The 23,144-nt window shown below is 33.3% G+C and overlaps 2 protein-coding genes and 1 long non-coding RNA gene across 3 annotated transcripts; all 3 read left to right on the forward strand.

The window, feature by feature from the left end:
* Positions 1–5,370: 5,370 nt before the first annotated feature.
* On the forward strand, positions 5,371–9,893 carry LOC111450860. Its single transcript, XM_023091158.1, has 8 exons — positions 5,371–5,492; positions 5,586–5,728; positions 5,837–5,943; positions 6,991–7,056; positions 7,809–7,891; positions 8,429–8,475; positions 8,779–8,857; positions 9,689–9,893. Exons 1-8 carry the CDS (start codon positions 5,442–5,444, stop codon positions 9,770–9,772), a joined length of 660 nt encoding a protein of 219 aa, XP_022946926.1. The 5' UTR covers positions 5,371–5,441; the 3' UTR covers positions 9,773–9,893.
* Positions 9,894–11,805: 1,912 nt separating this feature from the next.
* Positions 11,806–14,014, forward strand: LOC111450861. The gene is made up of 4 exons (XR_002711883.1): positions 11,806–11,871; positions 12,189–12,301; positions 12,389–12,460; positions 13,621–14,014. It is a non-coding gene; the product is annotated as an uncharacterized LOC111450861 (long non-coding RNA).
* A 4,165-nt stretch (positions 14,015–18,179) lies between these two features.
* Positions 18,180–19,435, forward strand: LOC111450543. Its single transcript, XM_023090733.1, has 2 exons — positions 18,180–18,910; positions 18,990–19,435. Exons 1-2 carry the CDS (start codon positions 18,264–18,266, stop codon positions 19,357–19,359), a joined length of 1,017 nt encoding a protein of 338 aa, XP_022946501.1. The 5' UTR covers positions 18,180–18,263; the 3' UTR covers positions 19,360–19,435.
* Positions 19,436–23,144: the final 3,709 nt, after the last annotated feature.

Consider the following 23,144-nt stretch of genomic DNA (forward strand, 5'->3'; position numbering starts at 1 on the left):
AAAAAAAAAAAAAAAAAAAAAAAAAAAAAAAAAAAGCGCCAAAAAGATGAACAAGGAATCAACCCAGTACAAATGGGGTTAAATTTAACGGTAAATACTACCATGGTCTCACTTTAGCACCAAAAAAGTACTCAATATTCTATCAATAAATTTTGTTTTTTTGTTCTTAGTCCCTTAATTTACTCTTAATAGTTTTAAATTTTTTATTATAATCCTTTCACTTACTTAAATTTTTCAAAATGACCATTTTATCCTATGGTATGAACGATTTCTATTGTATGACGTTTATTTTAGAGCTTAAAAAGAGGTGATGGAACTTGTTATATTGGACGAGATCGAAGAAATCGGGATTTTAGATAATGGGTTATGTAAAGGAATTATAGGGTTTATTCACCTAGGATAGACCGATTAACGGATTATGCACATGTCGTGTAGGCCAAGTGTTCGAACCACCACCCTCATGTGGTCGAATTGAAATAAATATATAACGGTGAGTTTTGTTTTGTAGTACATTTTTAAAAGTTTTTCAAAATATTGTGAGATCTCACCTCAGGTGAAGAGGAAAGCAAAATATTTTTTTACAAAAGTGTGGAAATCTCTCGTTAACAAATGCGTTTTAAAATCGTGAGATTGACGGTGATACGTAACGAGCAAAAGCTAACCATATCTACTAGCAATGGATTTGGATTGTTATCGGTTGAATGAAAATCAGATATGTGTCAATTAGGATGACACGCTGGTCCCCAAAAAGAGTAGATTGTGAAATCCCATATTGGTCGGAGAAGAGAACAAATTATTATTTATAATGGTGTGAAAATTGGTAGAATCATTTTAACACAGACTAACGGCAATATGTAACAAGTTAACACGGACAATATCTCGATAAACTTGAGCTGTTACAGATTTTGAAGGACTTATTTTAACCCAACCACGAGAAATAAATATTTTTTAAAGTATTTATAAAAAAATATTCTTTACTTTCTCATAAAAAAAATATATTTAATTTTTTTTAAAATCTAATAACAAAAAAAAACAATTTTTTATTTTTTTATTATTCAAAATCAAAATTTTAAATTACTTGTAATATAATTAATATTTTAAAGTTTATTTACTACAGCTGTTTTCACTCATTAAAGAGGATAAAAAAATGTTTTTTTTTTATTTTAATTTTAATAAATTAAAATCAATTTTAATAGCTTTGAAGAAACTCTGTAGAGATTAAAATTATTTTAAATTCATTAAAAATAAAGTTATATAATAAAACTGTAAATTTATTAATTGTTTCTAAAGCGTTTTTTCACAAAATATGGCAAACTTTTATATATATATATATATATATTATTAAGTATATTTTATTTAATAAATTGAAAAAATAATAAAGATAAATAAAAAAGGACTATCGTACACTGTCTTAATATTTCAAACCTTACTTTTACGGTGTCGAGAAAAAAGGTATTTCTTGGAAAGAATTAATAAGAAAAATTTAAGAGAACCAAAACTCGGATAAGGACCGTGAGAAAACCAATCGACAATGTCGGTCCGAGGAAGAGGAAAGAAAAAAAATAAAAAAGTAAAAATAAATAAAAATAAATAAAAATAAAAGAAAACTACTGTTCACTGTGGGAGATAAAAAAGCAAAAGAAAGTAGCTTCTCTCTCATGGGCTGTTTTTTTTCTCTCTCTCTTAAAGCCTTCCTTTTAGCTGACGTATCCACATGAGATATGAAGAGACCATTTTTATTTAATTTTAATTATTTATTTATTTTTTATTTTTTATTTTTACAATGAAAGAGACATTCAAGGTTGCAAAACCTTCCACCATCTTCTCAAATCTTATCTTAAAATAATTTTTTTTAAAAAAAATTGGGAGAAAAATCATTAAAATCTCGTACTAATGAGGGATAAATGAACGAACGTGACAATCTAAATCAACCGCTAGTAAATATTGTCTACTTTAGACCGTTACATGTCGTCGTTAACCTCATGATTTTAAAACGCGTTCACTAGGGCGAGGTTTCTATACCTTTACGAGAAATGTTTCATTCCTCTCTTCAATCAATATGAGATCTCACAATGAATCGAAATCATGTTCTAATTGGAGCAATATTAAGGATAGAATAGCTAAAAAATATTTAACGTAATTTTATGTTACTACTTATATCAATAAAGTGCACATTCTTTTTTATAAAAACGGTAATATTAAGCACGATTTATCTCGAGCAACTTTATATGTTGGGTGACCTCTAGAAAGTTCCGAATAATTTTTTATAAAGCTTTTGTTTTATGTTTTTATGTCGTGTACTGAAGATGGACTGAAAATAATAATAAATAAATAAATAAATAATAGTGTAACTCGTGATGCATCCAAGCTGTTTTCCTTTAATGAAAATTATCATTATTATTTTACCAACTTTAAAAAAAAATAATAAATAACTAAGTATAGATTTTATTGAAAATAAAAAAACTAAAATATAATTAAAAAAAAATACATATTACCATTATTATCTTACCAATTTGATAAACAAAATTTAAACGATTAAATATAAAATTTATTGAGAGTATAAAAGCAAATATACAATTTATAAAATTATCGATTTTTAGATGGAATTGAATGAAGTTATCCATTGAGCTATACTCGGATTGGCATAAACTTTTCATGTTAACGTAATTCGTATCATTAGAGTTTATTTACAATTTATCTGAGTTGAGTTGAATTCAACCAAATGAAAATTTTATTGTAAGATCCAACATTGATCGGAGTTTTAAAATAGTGAGGGTGATGAATATATGTAATAGGTAGCCGACTAAAACAGTCAAAATCTTCTGACAAACGGTGGACTTGACGGTTACATTTATACCTTATTTTATTAGTTAAGTTGATTTACGAGTTTTCATGAAATTAATTTGAATCGATATTTTTTAATTATCTATTATTCAACCACTATTAAAAATAAATTATATATTAAAATTAAACTTTAAATCTAATAAATAAATATGCATTATTTACTCATATTAAAACTAAAATTTGAATAAATGATATGCTTAATCCGAATTAATAAGTTTAATCCTTTATTTTTTAATTTAATGATAATTTCTTAAAATTTAAGAGAATAAAATAGTTTTTTTTTTAAACTAAATTAGAGGGGACGAGCTTATAAACTATATTTTAACATTAAAATAAAAAATGGAAAAATAAGTGTTATATATATATAAAAAAAAAAAGAAATAGAAATATTTTGGCTTTACATAGGGAGAGTGACACAAAAATATTCCTTTTCGAGCCGGCAAGCGCGTGAACAACACTCACCGATAAGACGAGCTTTATTATCCACACGAGTTAAGAATCCAAGGATTGGCGAGTGAAAACACGTGTCTAAGAGAAAGTAGGGGAAAGAGGTGGAAAAAAGAGTGAGATCTTTTGAAAGACGTGGCGATCACGTGCGGTTTGTCCGTAATTTATATAAGTATTTTCAAGTGATCATCTTCTAACCGTTGTAATACCCAAACGTTCATCTTTCGAGAAAAGCTCGTCGTATTTATGCATCTCGTAACGTTACCCATAAACCATCGTTACTTTCATGCACATGACCTAACATCTTGTAACAATATCCGTTCGAATCATTATGATATGAACTAAGACACCTCAATCATGCAATATGAACTAACAAAAAAAAAAAAAAAACGGATTTCATTTATTTTCACATGATTACAAATTTTGGGTCGATGTTATTTCATTAATATATTTTAAGATTTTTATTTACTTTATGATTATATAGTGGCTAATTATGGTAATAAAATATGAAAGTTATAATTAAGTTTCTAGTATAGTCTGACATGATCAATCTTGCTTGAGGATGATTCGAATATTAAATAATTATTAGTTTGAACAGATAAATTCTTCAAATTCGACCGGCTTTCCTTCCGAGGGTTATTTTGGTCCAAGTGTCCGACATTTTTGGGTCATATGTCTTCCAATATCAACTTTTGCTTATATTTGAAGCTAATTTGATTTTCATTAGTTTGAAATGTAAAGGGCATATGTCCTTGAATGTAAAAGATTATGCTTGTTAGCTACTCCTTTTACTTTTGTACCCTTCGTGCCTTCTATATTTTTATGTGGACCCTACTTTGGAATATTTTATATAAATTATTTTTTGTGACGTCATATATATAATTTTATTTTTTTTATTTTTTATAATTTAATAATATTTTAGTATAATGGATTCAAATTAAAAAATAAAAAATAAATCCAAATAAGAATTAGGAAAATATTCTATAATTCAAATTATTACTAAGAACATATTATTACACCAATTTCAGCTTTTATTATTATTATTATTATTTCAATTATTCTTATTAATAATTCCAAATTCACATATAATAATAATAATAATAAATAAATAAATAAATAAATAAGTAGATAATAATATATATATATATTGTTAAGGATAGTTGACCGTTCATTATAAAACAACTATCTAGATATTTGTCTTACATTACGGCTTATCATATTTATCATATTTGCCCTTTGATTAAAGACAAATTATTGTATTCATATATTATTCTTTCTTTTTATTGTTATTTCTATATTATTTGTAATCTACTATATTTCTGTATTTTGTAAATGATTATAAATAAGAGAACTCGATTCCCAAACATTTATTTTTATATATATATATATATATATATATATAAATAAAAGCTTTTAGTTTGACACTTATATATATATATAAAAGCTTTTAGTTTGACACTTTCTAAAGAATTGAAATGATGGGCCATTAGAAGCATTGATGAGACTTCCTGCGTCTTTGGGAGAGAAACAAAATATTTTTTAAGGACGTGAAAACTTCTCTCTAGTAGATGCGTTTTAAAATTGTGAGATTGACAACAATATGTAACGGGTCAAAGCTGAAAATATCGGCTAGTGGTAGGTTTGAGCTGTTACAAATAGTATCAGAGCCAGACACCGGATAGTGTGTCGGTGAGGACATTGGTCCGCAAATGGAGTGGATTGTGAGATCCCACATCGGTTTGAGAGAGGAATCAAGTATTCCTTATGAGGGTGTGGAAACATGTCTCTAGTATACGAGTTTTAAAACCGTGAGACTAATGACTATATGTAATGGGCCAAAACGGACAATATTTGCTAACGATGGAATTAGGTTGTTATAAATAGTTTAAGAAAATATTATATAAAGTTGTTAAACTATATTAACTAAATTTAAATTATATTCGTATAAATATCAAAGTTATAATTTGAGGAAATGCTTTGAGAAATAAATTTACCATCCAAGTTATTTATGAGTTTTAAAATAACGACAAAAAATAAAATAAAATTAAATCCCTTATACGTGGCGCGTGACATGGCAACTTTCGCGGGACTGGCTGGACGAAATCGGAGAGGAGCTGAGCGTCGCCGGAGGCACTGTCTCCGAGAGAACAATGACCGGAATCTGTTACTGCCCACCGCTTCCCCCATCTCTATCCCCCAAGGTTTGCATCTTCTAGCCGGTGGTTTCATTTCATCTCGCCGTCCATTTCTGTTCCTAATTCTCTTCGATTCATTTTGAACCATTCGTTTGGTAGATGGTAACCGCCATACGATGCTTCTCAAGCTCGCCGGAGAATTCCAATAGTAGCCGGAAGAAAGAGGCATCTGCGATTGTGAAAATCGCTGTGAGTGGAGTCACAGAGCTTCTTAGGCTTTTCTCGTCTCCGATCAGTAAGAGGTAATTTCGTTCTTGAAATCCACGCTCGCTTTGTAGTTGCATAAATAGTTTTCTTGAACATGCGAGGGAGAGATATGAATTCGATTCTGGTTCGTGTCTGTGTTGCAGAGTTGATGGAGTTGGGGACAATCAGGGAGAGGAATTTGTAGTTGCAGGCATCGATGATGTTCTAAATATCCTGAAATCAGATTATGAGAATGCTTACTTTGTTACTGGTATATTCATATATTTTCCTCTATCATGCTTTGTCATTGTGCTTATACCTGCACTAGAATTATGAAATCTTCTGCTCATTGCCATCTGTTCATGCTATTGGTATAATAAATTCTATGCAATTTCTTGCTTACAATTTATACATTGAGGTGGTAAGGCTGCAAATTAGATGACCCTTATTGAGGAGGTGCTCGAGTTCACCATTTTGGGAGAAGGGCAATTCCTTTCGTGCGAACTAGCTTCTTTGCAATACTATGTAGAGCTTGGCTTGAGAGGAACAATAGGATTGTTAGAGAGGTGGGGAGATCGTGTGATGAGGATTGGGAGGTGCTCGAGTTCACCTTTTTGGGAGAGGGGCAATTTTTTGTGGCAAACTAGCTTCTTTGCAATACTATGTGGAGCTTGGATTGAAAGGTACAATAGGATTTTGAGAGAGGTGGGGAGATCGTGTGATGAGGATTGGGAGGTGCTCGAGTTCACCTTTTTGGGAGGGGCAATTTTTTGTGGCAAACTAGCTTCTTTGCAATACTATGTGGTGCTTGGCTCGAGAGGTACAATAGGATTTTGAGAGAGGTGGGGTGGTCGTGTGATGAGGATTGGGAGGTGCTCGAGTTAACCTTTTCGGGTGAGGCGCAATTTTTTGTGGCGAACTAGCTTCTTTGCAATACTATGTAGAGCTTGGCTCGAGAGGAACAATAGGATTTTCAGAGAGGTGGGGAGGTCGTGTGATGAGGTTTGGGAGGTGGTGCGATACAATGCCTTCTCGTGGGGTTCGGTCACTAGGTCTTTTTGTAATTACGACCTTAGTTTGATTTCGTCAAATTAGAGTCCTTTTTTTTTTTTTTTGTAGTTTTTTTGGAGTCTCCCTCGTTTTGTTGGTCTGGATTTCTTTTTTGTATGCCTTGTGCGTTCTTTTATCTCTATGAATGAAAGCTTGATTGCTTATCATATATATATATACTTTGAATTGTTGCTGTGTGTAACTGCTGCATTAAACCAGCAATGAAGCTTTGTAAGTGTATTTTATGATGGGCTTATACTGAAAACAGGGATATTCACTTCTGCCATTTATGCTGATGATTGTCTCTTTGAAGATCCAACCATCAGGTTTCGAGGTAATAATAATCACAGAAACTTTTAGTAACTAAATGTGTAGTCCTCCATTGTTAATAGATATTGTCTTCTTTGGACTTTTCCTTTCAATTTTTCCATAAAGGTTTTTAAAACACGTCTACTAGGGAGAGGTTTCCACACCTTTATAAATAATGTTTCATTCCCCTCTCCAACCGACGTGAGATCTCACAATCCACCCCCCTTCGGGGCCCAGCGTCCTCACTGACACTCGTTCGCCTCTCCAATCGATGTGGGCTCTCACAATCCACCCCCCTCGAGGCTCAGCGTCCTCGCTGGCACACCGCTCGGTGTCTGACTCTAATACCATTTGTAACAACTCAAGCTCACCGCTAGCAAATATTGTCCCCTTTGGACTTTCTCTTTCAGTTTTTCCCACAAGGTTTTTAAAACGCGCCTGCTAGAAAAAGGTTTCCACACCTTATAAAGAATAATTCGTTCCCCTCTCCAACCGTTGTGGGATCTCACAATCCTCCCCCTTTGGGGCCCAGCATCTTCGCTGACACTCGTTCCCCTCTCCAATTAATGTGAGATCTCACAATGACAATCCTATTTTCAACCTTATTGTTACCAAATACCGAAGATTACATAAACTCAAATTAGAAGGCATGCATTGTTTCTGATTCTGCCAAGAAATGAAATGTAATTTATAAACACATTTGACTTATGATTGAATACTTCAATTTAGCAATCTTTTCAAACCTTAAAGCTGCTTTATGGATTTTTAACCCTATAGGTAAGGAGCTGTATTCACGGAATCTAAAGTTACTTGTTCCCTTTTTTGACTGTCCCTCAATCCAGTTACAAACGATCGATAAGGTAATTTGTTCTCGTGATTGAATCCTTCTTCTTCCGTAGATCAATGAGTTGGCCTTTTGCGCACAAATCTTTTAACTTTCAACCTGCTGCTTTTATGCTTTCTTGGGGGCAAAATTTTATTGAACTTTTGGTAAATCTAGGGGATGTATATGGCAGCTAAGAACGGGACGAGTGAGTAAAACGTTTGGTTTTCCCGAAGAGTGTAATATTTTATTTTATAGTTTTAAAATATCAGCAGATCATTCTTAATATGAGACAGATAAACACCAAATAAACTGTTCTTGGAAAATTGATCTTTGTCTACTGCACGTCCAATGTAACATCCCAAGCCCACCGCTATCAGATATTCTCCTTTTTTGACTTTTCCTTTTGGGCTTCCTCTCAAGGTTTTTAAAACGTGTCTGTTAGAGAGAGGTTTTTACAACCTTATAAAGAATACTTCGTTCTTTTCCCCAACTGATGTGGGATCTCACAATCCACCTCCTTCGAAATTCCTTAGAAGACTTTTGCTGATTTTCATGATCTACATGATTACAGGGTAACAAATCTGGAGTTGAATTTGTGCTGGCAGCCTGGAAACTAAGGTAGGTAGCCAATTATTTTGAATTGCTTGAGGCTTTGGAGTGTTGGGATCCTTTCATTTCTGACTTTGAGGCTTTTCCTTGTGTTAATTCCAAAAGAATATTGATATCTACAGAGACTAAATTGGGTTGAATGTAACCCAAATCACAAGGACTAATATGCCCTGTAGTTGGAATTGCATTGGTTCTTTCTGTTGGTATTTTCAATCTTTTTCATCATTTGCTTTTCAAATTCTGGACGTTGCCCGAGTTATTTAAGATCTCCCACATTAGTAGAAATTCCCAATATTTATTATTGGCTTGCAGGACATACCTGAAACTTCCTTGGAGGCCACTCATTTCTATTGATGGAAGTACTCTCTATGAACTTGATGAAGAGTTGAAAGTGAGAATCAGTAATCCTCTCCGCTATGTTCTTAAGATGGTTTTAGAAAAAGCATATTTTCAAGTTTCTAAAAAATTTATTTCAAGTTTTGTAACCACCCAAGCCCACCGCTAGCAGATATTGTTTTCTTTGGTTTTCCCTTTCAGGCTCCCCTTAAGGTTTTTAAAATGCGTTTGTTAGGGAGAGGTTTCCACACCCTTATAAAGAATGTTTCATTCTCCTCTCCAACCGATGTGAGATCTCACAATCCACCCCTGTTTAGGGTCCAGTGTGCTCTCTGCACTTATTCCCCTCTCCAATCGATGTGGGATCTCGCAATCTATGCCCCTTTGGGGCTCAACGTCCTCGCTGGCACACCACTCATGTTCACCTCCTTCGGGGCTCAGCATCCTCGCTAGCACACTGCCCGGTGTCTTGCTTTGATACCATTTGTAGCAGCCCAAGCCCACAGCTAGCAGATATTGTCCTCTTCGGGTTTTTCCTTTTGGGCTTGTTTTTATAATACGTCTGCTAGGGAAAGGTTTCTACACCCTTATAAATAATGTTTCGTTCCCCCCTCCAACCAACGTGGGATCTCACAAGTTTTGTGCTGAAACACATTTTCTAATTTGCTCCTTTCTTTTTCAACTACCAACTAAAAACTAAGGTCTAGTTGGATAACCATTCATTTTTAGTTTTCTATTTTTAGAGATTGTGTTTGTTTGCTCATAATTTCTTGAACACAATCTGAATCTTTCTGGAAAAACGATAACGATGATGTTTCTTAGATAGTTTCTTTTTTGTTATATGGCATTCAAATATTTGATTGCTTTCCATTTCTCATCCTATCAGATAGCAAGGCATGCTGAGAGCTGGAGTGTTTCTGCACTTGAAGCAATAACTCAGATATTCATCCCTAGTTTTAAAGGAGACTGAGAATTGTTTGCTAGGATGAACACAAACTGCTCCATTCAATTGATTTTATGTTGTGTTTTAAATATTTATGTATAAACTTTATTTTGATATAATGTAAATATAATGTATGGTATGTTTTAAATTCCCGTTTGTTTTATTTCGCAAAAAATATACCCATCTTTTTGGAGCCATCGAGTCAGCCCGGTCCTTACATAACATGTCAATACTACAATGCTGATATAGCATCATAGCACTGTCACCCATCTTTCTTTTTTCGTCTTTTTTTTTACTATGTCGAGTCGCTATTCTCTCGGGGTCTGGACTTCCTCATTTGCCTTACAGAACTTTTTGGTTGTTTGTGTTTTTGTCCAAATTGAACGACACACCTCTTATCCATTATCAAGTTTGCTCTTTGACGAAGCTTTTCGAGTTTAAGCCTCGCCATCTCCAAGTTGCCTCTTAAACTTATGCCAGTTACATACCATCCATTAGTCCAAGTTCCATGACGGATCATCTGATTGTAGACATATATAATGAACAACAAGCTTTCATCAATTATATTTATAACCTTCTAATGTGGATGGATCATTCAAAATTTCCATCATATATCGAATTCTGTTCTCTCATTTTTGTTTTCAGGCAGTTTCTCTCAGAAATTAATTGCATGTCTTTGCTTTCCCAATATGTTGTACACTCATACTTCATAACGCTCGCCCTTCCTCTGGTTACATGACAGGGTTAACTGCCACCAATTGATGGAAACGCCTGCAGTAGAGACTCCACACAAGCAGAGAGCACTTAGAAGAATGAATTTCTACTAAGAATTTATAAGGTTAGACATTCATTCATTTGCTATTTTACTCATTTTCCTCCATATATCTCTCTTAGAATTTGTTTTCATAACCCTTTAGTAGTGATTTTGATTATCTAAGAAGAACGAACACGAACACGAACACGAACACGAACACAGAACATGGTAACGACATGGATACATCACCCGTCAAGTTCTGAGAAAGCAGGACACAATCATGTTGGGACATGTTTTTTTTAGAATATGTATAGATTGGTATATCAATACTTCAAAATATACTTCACTAGAAACATACAAAGTTAAGTCAATTAACAGTATTTGAATACTTGAAAGATTTAGTTTGCTATGATTAGAGGAAGAAGATTCATCCTAAAGCACTAATCAAAACATAGGCCCAAAATGTACTAGTTAAAATTGAGATTTGATTGCTGTAAGCATTTTATTTCTTTGCTTTCTTTGTATTGGTCTGCAAGGAGTGTTAATTTGTTCTTCCCCCTATGTGTACTACTCTCTTTAGCTTTCATTTTCTGGATTTTGATGATCTAGTTCGATGAAGAACATTAGATTTGCAGGCTCAATATAAGTAAAACTTGTGGGTAGTACTTCGAGTATTATATGATCCATTTGATCTTTCATGTCCATTATTTTCCATCTTATTTAAGGAAACTGTCAGCCATCAAACAGCTATTCTACCTGAAAACCCGTCCATCACAGTTATGAAACTGATGTATCTTCACTTAATTCTTTTTTTTTTTTTTTCTCAGTGTCACGATGGTGCTTGTTTGAGGGTGTTGTCTATGGCCGCATGCCCGTTGCATGTCAAAACCCTTGTCTTGTATCACTTTATTGCTTTCCTTCACTGCTTTCATGATGTATAGCTTCCGTATTGTATTTTCTAAGTATATGATGTTTCGGCAAAATCATGTCTACGTCTGGTAGACCTGAAATGCCTCCGAATGTACTGTAGGAGGATGCGACCAGTCTCAACTCCTCCCACCTAGATTTTGTATGACCGTTTGGCAAAATCACGTCTAGGCTTGCTGGACTTGAATCGCCTCAAAATGTACTATAAGGGGATGCGACTAGTTGTCAAATTCTCCCTACCCGATAAGTTATATGCTATTTAAGCCGTTGTGTTGCCTTTTCCTCGTAGTCATATAACGTTTCTTTCAACCTTGCTTTTAAGCTCTCTTTCAAAAATCTCTCTGTCCCCGTTTTCTAAAACCTTCTTCGCCCGGCTGTAGGCGACGCGATCCCAAATTGGCTTGACTCACTCAGTGTTGGGAGTGAGTGCCGCACAATCGCAAAAGTCCGTTAAGAAAAGTGCAAATGTGACCACTTACAATTAAAATTTACTGTTTCTATTTTATCTGCTGCCATAACTTTTGAGACAATGCTGCATGAGTTAGATCTGTTACTTTTCTTATTGCAAGCTTGACACAATGGTCCTTTGGAGCCTAATGCCATAGCGTTTAAAGTTATATCATGGATTAAAATTGCACATTCATCACCATAGACTGTTCAAGCTTTCTCTAGCCCCTTCTTAATGGACTCTTGACATATGGGAAGGACTGTTGTTTGATAATTTCAATTCTCCATTTTAACTCGCTGCCAACTTGCTCACAGCACCCTGGCCTCTGTCTTGCCATCTACCACAACCGCCGGTGGAGATGAAGAAATGGCTGATGACAGACAAGCGAGTGGACGTGATTCCAACCATGATACCATTGCCCGGAAAAGTAACGGAATCGTGGCATTGTAATGAGTAAAACATTTTAAAGGGAAAGTCCTAATATGTAATTGATTTCATGTCACTTCCATAGCAGGCCAGTGGTGAAGATGCTTGGATTGACAAAGATGGAAACTGAGGTGAAATTGCTGACATGAAAGGGCGGAAGGTATGTCTCTCCTTTTTTGTGATTTCTTGCTCTTGGTCGGCTTTTACTTTCCCCCTGCTAAGGAAAAGGGGGATATTTCGCAAGTCTTAAAAGGGACATCCCCCCTTTTGTTCTACTTCCATAAAATGGAAAGTAACATCTATAACTATTGCCGCTGACATTTGTTACTTCAAAATAAATTATAGAATAGAAATTTGGAATATATACTCCATTTTTTGTTTATCCAATCCCATGAGATCCCATATCGATTGGAGAGAGGAACGGGACATTCTTTATAAGGGTGTGGAAACCTCTCCCTAACAAACGTGTTTTAAAAATCTTAAGGGGAAGTCCAAAAATAAAAGCCCAAAAAAATAATATCTATTAGAGGTGGACTTGGACTGTTAAAACCGAATGCTATATTTAAAGCTACGTGTAATGCAGTAGATGTTGGATTTATAAATGTATTTAAGATATTGTTTGAAGGAACTAGCTTTATGTAGCCCCCCCCAGAAAAAAGAAAAAGGGAAAAGAAAGGAGGTGTAGAAAATTACATAAAGCTGGGAATTGCTGTCATTTCATAATGACACAAAAGATGTTGAAAGTGTCTAACTCCAATATTGATATTGATGGTGAACACTTGTCTCTGAAACGAATGCCTCAATATGGCCATGAAATGACTGAATTTTGTGATCTCTGTTTTTTTTTTTCCATGAATAGGATGGGTTTCATGTGCACCAGCAAGTGTCCTAGCTCATCGCTAGTAGATATTGTCCTCTCCAACCAATGTAGGGTCTTACAATCCACCCCCTTGGGGGTCCAGCGACCTCGTTGGCACACCGTTTGGTATCTAGCTCTGTTACCATGTGTAACAGCCCAAACCCACCACTAACAGATATTATCCCTTTCAGCCCATAACGCATCACTGTCAGCTTCACGGCTTTAAAACGTGTCTGCTAAGGAGAGGTTTCGACATCCTTATAAAGAATGTTTCATACTCCTCTCCAAGTGGGGATCTCACAATAAGTTATTTTGTTCATCACCAAAGTCGTTTCTTTTCGACACAAGTTGTAAGTCAGTTCGATTTAGTTTAGTTCCGAAATCGAAATAGTTTCGTTTGGGCTGGTTTGATTCATCGGATCGTTTACTTACGAAAACCCATTGAATCATGTATTGAACAGGTCGAAGATCGTCCTATAAGCGAAAAAATGAATCTGAATCAGATGCAGATAATGGGGAAATTGATGAGTCCGGGATTGATGCGTCAATCATATGCTTGGTTTTGTGATTTGGGGTGTGGAAAGGCACAGAATTGAGGTATGATGATCTGGTCCACCATCCCTCATAATATAAGGTACCTCTTTTGTTTGTTTCCAACAAAATGATTGCTGTTCATTACCCACAAAAAAGAAAAAGAAAATGAAGAGAAAGTAGAGTGTTTAGTCAGTTTCAAGTGGTGGTGTGATTTGATGATCTGAAGCAGACCCTTTACAGAGCTTCTTTTGACTGCTAGTTTAAGGGTACATAGAGAAATTCAAGAATTTGAATGCATCTGCCATTTGGCCCATTTCATTCTTCATGGTCACATCATAAATCTTTTATATAAATTCTCACATCAAAACCTTGGAGGACACCAATCAGCTCCTATCTACTTTTATTCATTTTATAGCTAAATTCAACTTTTATATGAAACCGCTACTATTTTATTTCAAAAATATCTTTACCGTTAATTTTGAATGAAGCTGCTAGTATTTTGTTTCATATCTTTATGCTTAGTTTTGGATTAACCGTATTTTGTTTCAAAAATATTCTACCGTTGATTTTAGATGAAACTGCTCGTATTTTGTTTCAAAAATACCCTTATAGTTAGTTTTGGATGAGCCGGCAGGTATTTTGTTAAAATATCTTTACGGTTAGTTTTGGATTAACCGTACTTTGTTTCAAAAATATTCTACCATTAATTTTAGATGAAACTGCTCGTATTTTGTTTGAAAAATACCCTTATAGTTAGTTTTGGATGAGCCGGCAGGTATTTTGTTAAAATATCTTTATTAGTTTGGATGAAACTGGTAGTATTTTGTTTCAAAAATACCTTTATCGATAGTTATGGATGAAACTGCTAGTATTTTGTTTAAAAAAATCCATACCGCTAGTTTTGGATGAGTATGTTAGTATTTTGTTCAAAAAATACTCTTACAGTTAGTTTTGGATGAATCCGCTAGTATTTTGTTTTACCGTTAGCTTTGGATGAGCCTGTTAGTATTTTGTTCAGTTAGTTTTGGATGAGTCCACTAGTATTTTGTTTCGAAAAATACCCTTACTATTAGTTTTGGATGAAAGTGTTAGTACTTTGTTTCAAAAATACCCTTACCGTTAGTTTTAGATGAACCCGCTAACATTTCGTTTGAAAAATATCCTTACCATTAGTTTTAGATGAAACCGCCGGTATTTTGTTTCAAAAATACCCTTTAAACTTTAAATTTCATTAAAAACACCCTTATTCCGTTAGTTTCATTAATATCTTTAATTTTTTTTTTTAAAGTTCAAAAACTTATGAAAAAAAATACGCCTAAACTAGATCTTGTTTTACTTATTTTATTATACTTTGTTTAAAAAATATTTTTAAACTTTTAAAAACTTCGTCACATGAAAATCGCTCGAGGACAGCTTTACTACCTCAAATCAAATGAATTAGATCTAGTTTTATTTATTTTATTAATGACATAGTAGCTGTCTCATTTTAATTTTATGAAATTTAGCCTATACTATTTTTTAATTATTGAGATTATAATCATTTATTTGATAAAAATCTCAAAATGGTAACGATTAATTTTAATAATTTCAAAAGTTTTTAGGAATTTATAACCTAAGAGGTAATTTATGTAATAATGTTTCATATAATAATAATAAATACTACCATATATCCATACCTTTATCACAACCACATATTTATTTATTTTTTATTATTATTATTTTGTTCGTCATTTTTAAAATATTTATTTTAGTCCTAATTTTTAAAAACTTACCATTTTCATCTCTACTCGTAGAATTTCGACCTAATTTTATTTATAATGGAAATCCCTTTAATGTGAATTTATTTTAATTAGATATAAAATGAAAAATAAAGGAACTAAAATGTTAAATTTACGAAGTATAGGGATGAAAATGAAAATTTTGTTAAAATAGTATTTAAGTCTTTTTATTTTAAAATTTTGAATATTCGTACAGGACGAGAGGTAAACAAGACAGATGTCAATATAATAGTTGTTGGATTCACGTGTCGTGTCAATGAAAACATTGCATGCACATCGCTAAAGATGTCAAATGTAATGAAACCAACCTTATTAATGATACAAATTAGAATCAAAGTCGTTTTTCAATTATATGTTTATCCCAATAACTCCGGAGTGTAATTATTTTTAATTACGTCAAAATGAAATATTTCATGAGAAAAAAAAAAAACTTCAAATAAAATACTAAAATTAATTCATTCCAAATCTAAATATTTCCAAACTTCCAACATTCACAGTAAATTTTGTAAGATCATATTTAAAATTAAAAAAAAAAAAAATTGTCCAATAAATTTTAAAATTTTAATTTTGTGTCGAGTAAATCTATAAATTTAAAAAACATAAAGAATTAAATTTATAATTTTAAAAGTTTAAACGACCCTAGATGGCGAGAGTCTAGTATCACTAGCTTACGCTCTGACCCGAGTAGCATGGGGCACATGGAATCCCGTGTGAATCAGCAAGGACCACCTTGCAAGGCTAGATATTCCTGGGTGACCGATAGTGAAGTAGTACCGTGAAGGAAGGGTGAAAAGAACCCCCATCGGGGGGTGAAATGGAACATGAAACTGTAAGCTTTCAAGCAGTGGGAGGAGACCAGGACTCTGACTACGTGCCTGTTGAAGAATGAACCGACGACTCATAGGCAGTGGCTTGGTTAAGGGAACCCACCGGAGCCGTAGCGAAAGCAAGTCTTCATGGGACAATTATCACTGCTTCTAGACCCGAACCGGGGTGACCTATCCAGAATAAACCACAAATTCAATAAAATAAAATAAAACAAATCATAGTTTTCTCCAACCCCTTTTGAGTTGGCTAAAGGAAAGCAATGCCATTTTTTTTTATTAAAAAAATAATAATAATAATGATAATAATATAAAGTTGGAAGTGCAAAACAGCTAAGTATTTTTTATAGGTGAGATTGGGTGATTGAAAGGCGCAAATCAAGGAATCCAACACATTTCAAACCCTATTTCTCTAATCATTTTACCCCTTCCCTTTCTTTTTCTCATTAAAAAACTAAAAAAGTTCGGCCTCTAAATGTCGGGTTTTGTATCTAAACTTGAGTTCAATACGTAAGTTTATTCATCTCAAACTACGATCGAGTCGTTTAGTCTCTAAACGTTAAATTTTGTGCCTGTTTCTAGGTTACTAATTCTCGGTTTTATGTCTAATATGTTAGTGAGCTTCTAATTTTGTGTCTAGTAGATCTCTGAATTTTTAAAAATTTCATAAGTTCAGGATTAAATTTGTAATTTTGAAAGTTTCGGGGACTAAATAGACAAAATCCTTAATGAACTAATTTTTTAGTGTAAGTTTAATTTGTTCATCCAAGGTATAGGTGTCGGATCGTGCGTTTGTTAGAGAGGGGAATGAACATTTCACTATTAGAAACCTTTTAAAATTGTGAGGCGAAGATAAGTAACAGATCAAAGCGAACAACATCTACTAGCGGTGAGCTTAGGTTGTTACAAATGATATCATAGCTAGACACCAGGTGATGTGCTAGTAAGGACGCTGGCTCCTAAGGGAGGTGGATTGTAAGACCTCGTCTGTTAGGAGGGGAACAAAGCATTTCTTATATGAGTGTGGAAACTTTTCCCTAACAGACGCATTTTAAAACAGTGAAACTGATGGTGATACGTAACAGGCCAAAGTGAACAATATCTATTAACAGTGGGCTTGGGTGGTTAAAAATGATATCATAGCCTGACACCAGGCAGTGTGCCAGCGAGATAGTTGGCCTCCAAAATGGGTGGATTGTGAGATCCCACATCCGGTAGAGAGCGGAACAAAACATTTGTGGAAACATCTCCCTAACAAACGCTTTTTAAACTGTGAGGTTAATGACAATACTAACGAGCCAAAACAGACAATATCTGCTAAATGTACTTGGAAACATATACCCAATATTTTATTTACACTCCTCAGCAAGAAAATTATTTATTTCAATTTTATTTAAAATCAAATTTACTTCATTTAATTTAATTTTTTTTTTAAGGAGAAGGAATTTAAAAAAAAAATGGTAAATATGTTAAGATTGAAATTCAGGCAAGAAAATTGTAATTAATTAACCAAAATTACTTAGTAATAATAAAGAATAAATTAAATAAAACTAAGACTCTTGATTGATTGACATGTCATGTGATTAATAATTTATAATCAAACAAAATACAACTCAATCCCACTTATTTTTTTCCATTATAATGAAAATTTCAAATAATATATTTATTAAACCATAAATTAAAATTAAAATAAATTATTAAAAAAAAATGTAAACCCATAAATAAATTTTAAAAATAATTAAGTTAATCGATAATTATGTTTAATATATATATTAATTATTTTTATTTTAGATACAAATTTAAAAAATATTAACAAACAAATTTATGAACGGTTTAAAAGAAAACATTTACTCCCATTGTCTCCATATGTCTCTCTCTCTCTCCCTTTTAATAGGAAAAAGAGAGTTGTCCAAACCCATTGGGAGAGCTCAAATTCTCTCTCTCTGCCTCTCTCTCCGCTTTGAAGCAATGCTTCCATCTTGCTTCAGCCACTCCGCCGTCTCCTCCACACTCTCCAATGATCCAATTCCGCCGCCGCTCTCCATAATCAGCTGCATTTACCAAACCAATCTCTTCAATTCCCCCACTCTCCTCACCCTCACATGGTCTCTCTCTCTCTCCTCCCACTCTCTGTCTCTCCACTCCTCTCCCTCCGCCTCTCTCTCCGCCTCTCTCTCCACCTCTCTCTCTCTCTCCCCTTCCTCTTTCTCCCTCTTCTCTCCCACCTCCAAATCCATCTCCCTCCATAACTCCCACAAGCTCAAGCTCCATTGGGATTTCTCTACAGCCAAATACACCCCCAATTCCGCTCAACCCATTTCTTCATTCTACCTCGCCATTTCTTGTAATGGGAAGCTCCAATTCTTCCTCGGCGACCTCGCCGACGAATTTTCCCGGCGGGTTAAGTCTGTCGTCCTGCCGGAGGAGTCCACGCTCCTGTCCCGTCGGGAACATGTGTTTGAACGGCGAAATCGCTATGTTTCGAGGGCTGAATTCTTGGGGTCGCTAAGGGAAATCGCGGTGGAGCTCTGCCGCGGTGTTCTGAAAGTTGCCGTCGATGGGGAGGTTAAGCTCGCCGTGAAGCGGCTGGCGTGGAAATTTAGAGGGAATGAGAGGTGGGTTATTGTGGAAATCAAATTCCATGGCGGATTTCATTAATTGATTTCTTGATTTTGCTAATTTGTTGTACATTAGGTTTTTTATCGCCGGCAATGCCGTTGATTTCTTTTGGGATGTCTTCAATTGGGTCAAAAGTGAAGGCGGTAGCGGCCCCGGAGTTTTTGTTTTTCAAATCGGAGAAGGCGGGGTTTGGCCGGAGTACATTGGAGCCGAGGGGAAATTGATGAAGCGGAGCTTGTCGTCGGCAGCGGCGGCGGCCGGGAATGGGTCGACGCCGCCAGCAGCGTTTCCGGCGTTGTCGCCGGCGGGTTCAAGCTCGAGTGTGTTGCAGTGGGCGGAGGAGAGTAGCAGTGACGGCGGGAGGAGCTCGTGTTCGTCGTCGTCGAGGTCGAGCGGAATCAATGGCGGATTCTCTCTGTCGTTATACGCTTGGAGGAAGGACTGAAACACATAACCTTTCTTTTTTTGTTTTTTTATTATTATTTTTTTTTCTGTGTGGAAAAAAAATGCCTTTTATTTTTATTTTTTTAATTTTTCTTTTGATAATTTTACTTTCTTGATTTGTAATATATAGTTTTTTTTTCTACATTATCATGTAAATAATTAAAAAATGCCTTTTATTTCCAGCAGAGTGTTCGTGGATCAAGTTGGGTCGGGACGAGTCATTTTTTAAGATCCTTATCGGGTTGTTAATTTTTTTTAACCCAAACAACCCATAATGAACCTAACCAACCCAACTATAATTTTCTTTTGGATTGTCGTTTAGGTTGTTTATTGGTTCCGTTGTTAATTTTTTTTTTTTAAACTAAACAACCAGTTAGTTTTTCAAATATTAATTTATAAAATATTTATATTTTACCATCATTTAATTCTGAATATATATTTACAACTTAACCCAACTTTTATGGTTTGAGTTAAGTAATCACCGGTCAGGTTGTTATCATGTCATATGAACACCCAACTAATAGTCACGAAAATATTTAGCAACTCACTAATTTCAATAGATAATTTATATTTTAAATTAAAATAGGTGTATTATCGATTAAATTCGTCTGTCTATATATATATATATATATATATATATATATATAAAGTAGCTCTTAAGGAATTGACTGAATTTTCTTATCGAGAAGAAATAGAAAAAGAAATAATCGAACTTCTATTTTGATAATTCTCTTGAAGTCATGTTTGAACGAGTTTCGATTATAAGGAGAGGTGGAAGAAAAGGCTCGGAATTGATTTAGAAGTCTTTGTGCGAGCTGATTGATGCAGATAAAGATTACCGCTTTTGTGCGAGTCGATTGATGCAATGAAATAATTTTTAAATGAAAAATATTTTAATCAACTTGTATTTGACCGTAAATTTGTATATTTAAAGGAATATTTCATTATTTTATTTAAAAGTTTTATAATACATTAAAAAAAATTGATGTAAGATGTATTATTTAATGTTAATTATGAAATATATTAATCATTCTAAAATAATTGTTGATAAATTTCTTTTGTGCGAAATATACCATAAAACACATTAAGCCAAAATTCACTAGGCCCAATAAAAACTAATTGGGCCGAGGCCCAATCGTGACCAGTCCAACATTATATTCGTATTTTTTTTTATATAAAAAAAATCATTTACTATTTAATTCACTCTAAAAATCATGTTATTGAGACAAGGCTTCCACTAATGAGATCTCGAGCTTCGTTTACCTCACTACACCTGTCGAGCAGACCGAGCATTAGGATGTTTCGCGACATCTTCTCTCTCCAAATTCTGTTTAATAATAAATTTGTATCCTCGAGAAAAAAAAAACAATACTGAATGTCGGTTTATTGTTAAACTACATGACGTGTGAAAAGTACGTAGAACCAGGTTTGTTCGAGAAATTCACCGAACCTTTTCACAAGCTATGCTACCTTAAACGTATAGGAAATATAGACTTATCGCTCAACACCGAAGGTCTCTCAGACTCCTTAAACCATTACCAATGACATGATTAAAGCATATATCTAACCATTTCTCAAACGGTTGAGTGGACAACTCGTTCCTTTCGAATTCAACTGTTATACAAACATTATATCGTTTTTTAGAGTTTGATCGAGAATATAATTTAAAGCGTTTTCTATGAAATTAGAATTTCGTGCATATTTAAAATTCTTATTAATATTGACAATTATTTGTGTGGTATTAACTAGATGTAAGCAATGACATTGGCATTAATATTGAAAATGGCATGGATGCATGCTTCTTAATTTTTATCGATGTCAACTTTCTACTAAATAAAACATATTCGTCAAAAATTCTCTAGAGCGTTCAAATGACTCGAGAATCTAACCAATTCAGATTACCCAACCTAAACTGTAAAGGTTGGGTTGTGTCGTGATCAATTCAAAAATAGGGTTACAGTCTAACGTAACCTAACTATGCTCTACCCTACTCTTAAAATTATTATGAACATTAAGAATCCTTGATATTTATATATGATGTGTCAATGACGAGTTGTGATTTTGTGAATATTTCATATTTAAAATTTATAAAATTTTAGTTATTAATATAACAGGTAGGTACATAAGTAAATTTTTATTAAATAATTAAAAAAAACAATCCATAATTCAATCGAACCCGACCTGAAAATAGAGGGTTGAATTAGGTCCTGAATTTTATTGGGTTTGGGCTCGAGACACGGGGTAGAAATATCTTAAATAATAAAAACATAGTACATTTCACATTTCCTATGATGTACTTCTTTATCTATCTTGTTTTTTTTTTTTTTTTTTTAATAAATAAATAAAACTTTGATTTGAAAATTAATATATTGGGACAAATTAGAAAGGCATGTGGTGGAAGTGTTTTGTTGCCATCAATGTGCCCTAACTCCCAAGCACCACACATGTTTCCATCTTCAAAATCTTTTCTATTTTATCTCTAATTTATTATTTTAAAAAAATCCTTTTTTTTTTCTTTTGCTTTTCAATGAATATTCTTATATAAAACCTTACCTTTATTTTCCTCTCTTTTTATTTTGGCATAGAAAATGCCAACCAAAATTTTCTTCGTGTTACCGGAAACAGTACCTTGTTCTAGTCGAGATCCTATAAGTTCAAATTTAGACCAGAAAATTCACGTGTTTAAGTTGAAGTGAACTGAAGATTTGTCTCGGTTGAAAAATGAATTCAAATTTTAAACAATCAATCAAATCACGAGCTATCTATGTTAACGATGAGTTAATTTCGTAGTAAATGAAAAAAAAAACTCTTTATTTTATTAAACCAATTTTATGTAATGGAAAAATAAGAATAAAGAGTTAGAAAGTTAAAACTATTTTTTTTTTAATTTAAAAATAGGAGGGAAAAAGGTTGATAAAAACTGTCTTATATAACTATTTTTAAAAATGCCATTTTTCTTTAATTTTACAAATTATTATTATTATTATTTTCAAATTATAACTCCAACAAACTTAGATCCAATTAATTTAATTTTGGATATTATCTTCTAATTTAACTTTTTTTATTCCCATAAAATTGCTACAAGCCATAATTTTGGAAATTTATACCAAAAGTGACCCATATACCCTTAAACTCTTTCTTTGTGTAGGGGCAATAATGTCTTTTTACTGAATAGTTTTTTTTTTTTGAAAATTTAATTAGTTTTTAAAGTATTATATATTTTAATCAAAATAACGACTATTTTAGTCAGTAAGAGGAGAAATCCTTTAATATAAAGTTATAGTTATATTTTAGTAATTTAATGAGTATAGTGTTTTCGAGTCAAATTTGTGATTAAAAAATAAATAAAAAAACACTCCAGACAATCGTCTCGCAATGTTCACCCTCACTGTATCTACACATATATATCACAGGGTAGCTTATTTAAGCTACAGGGTTTAGGGGTGGTGGATAGCTGACACTGTACCTCTCTTAATATGCAGCCAAAAGTCGTCTAAAGGGAAAAAATTGACAAAAGCTAAAAAATGGAGGACTAAATCGCAAAAAACACAAATAATATATAAACATTTTTTTCCTTTAAATATTCTTCAAAATCTTTTCTTTTTTCTTTTTAAAAAAGTGGGAATTGTACGAAATGAGGATTACTCGAGTGTACCCTAAACCTGCATCCAAACAAGTGTTGAGAATTTGTTGGCTCTCAGGGAACATTAAAAAGAAATTTAAATTATTTGTAGGGCTTTTTTTTTTTTTTTTTTTTTTTTTTTTTTTTTTTTTTTTTTTTTTTTT

The sequence above is a fragment of the Cucurbita moschata genome, unplaced genomic scaffold (assembly GCF_002738365.1).
Source record: "Cucurbita moschata cultivar Rifu unplaced genomic scaffold, Cmos_1.0 Cmo_Scf00012, whole genome shotgun sequence".
Classification (NCBI taxonomy): domain Eukaryota; kingdom Viridiplantae; phylum Streptophyta; class Magnoliopsida; order Cucurbitales; family Cucurbitaceae; genus Cucurbita; species Cucurbita moschata.

Excerpts from the sequence above, each read along its gene's own strand:
- LOC111450860 (XM_023091158.1), top strand. The coding sequence starts at position 5,442 with ATGACCGGAATCTGTTACTGCCCACCGCTTCCCCCATCTCTATCCCCC. Across the intron at positions 5,944-6,990 it reads GAATGCTTACTTTGTTACTG|GGATATTCACTTCTGCCATT; the intron begins GTATATTCATAT and ends TACTGAAAACAG. Across the intron at positions 8,858-9,688 it reads AACTTGATGAAGAGTTGAAA|ATAGCAAGGCATGCTGAGAG; the intron begins GTGAGAATCAGT and ends TCATCCTATCAG.
- LOC111450543 (XM_023090733.1), top strand. The coding sequence starts at position 18,264 with ATGCTTCCATCTTGCTTCAGCCACTCCGCCGTCTCCTCCACACTCTCC. Across the intron at positions 18,911-18,989 it reads AAATTTAGAGGGAATGAGAG|GTTTTTTATCGCCGGCAATG; the intron begins GTGGGTTATTGT and ends GTTGTACATTAG.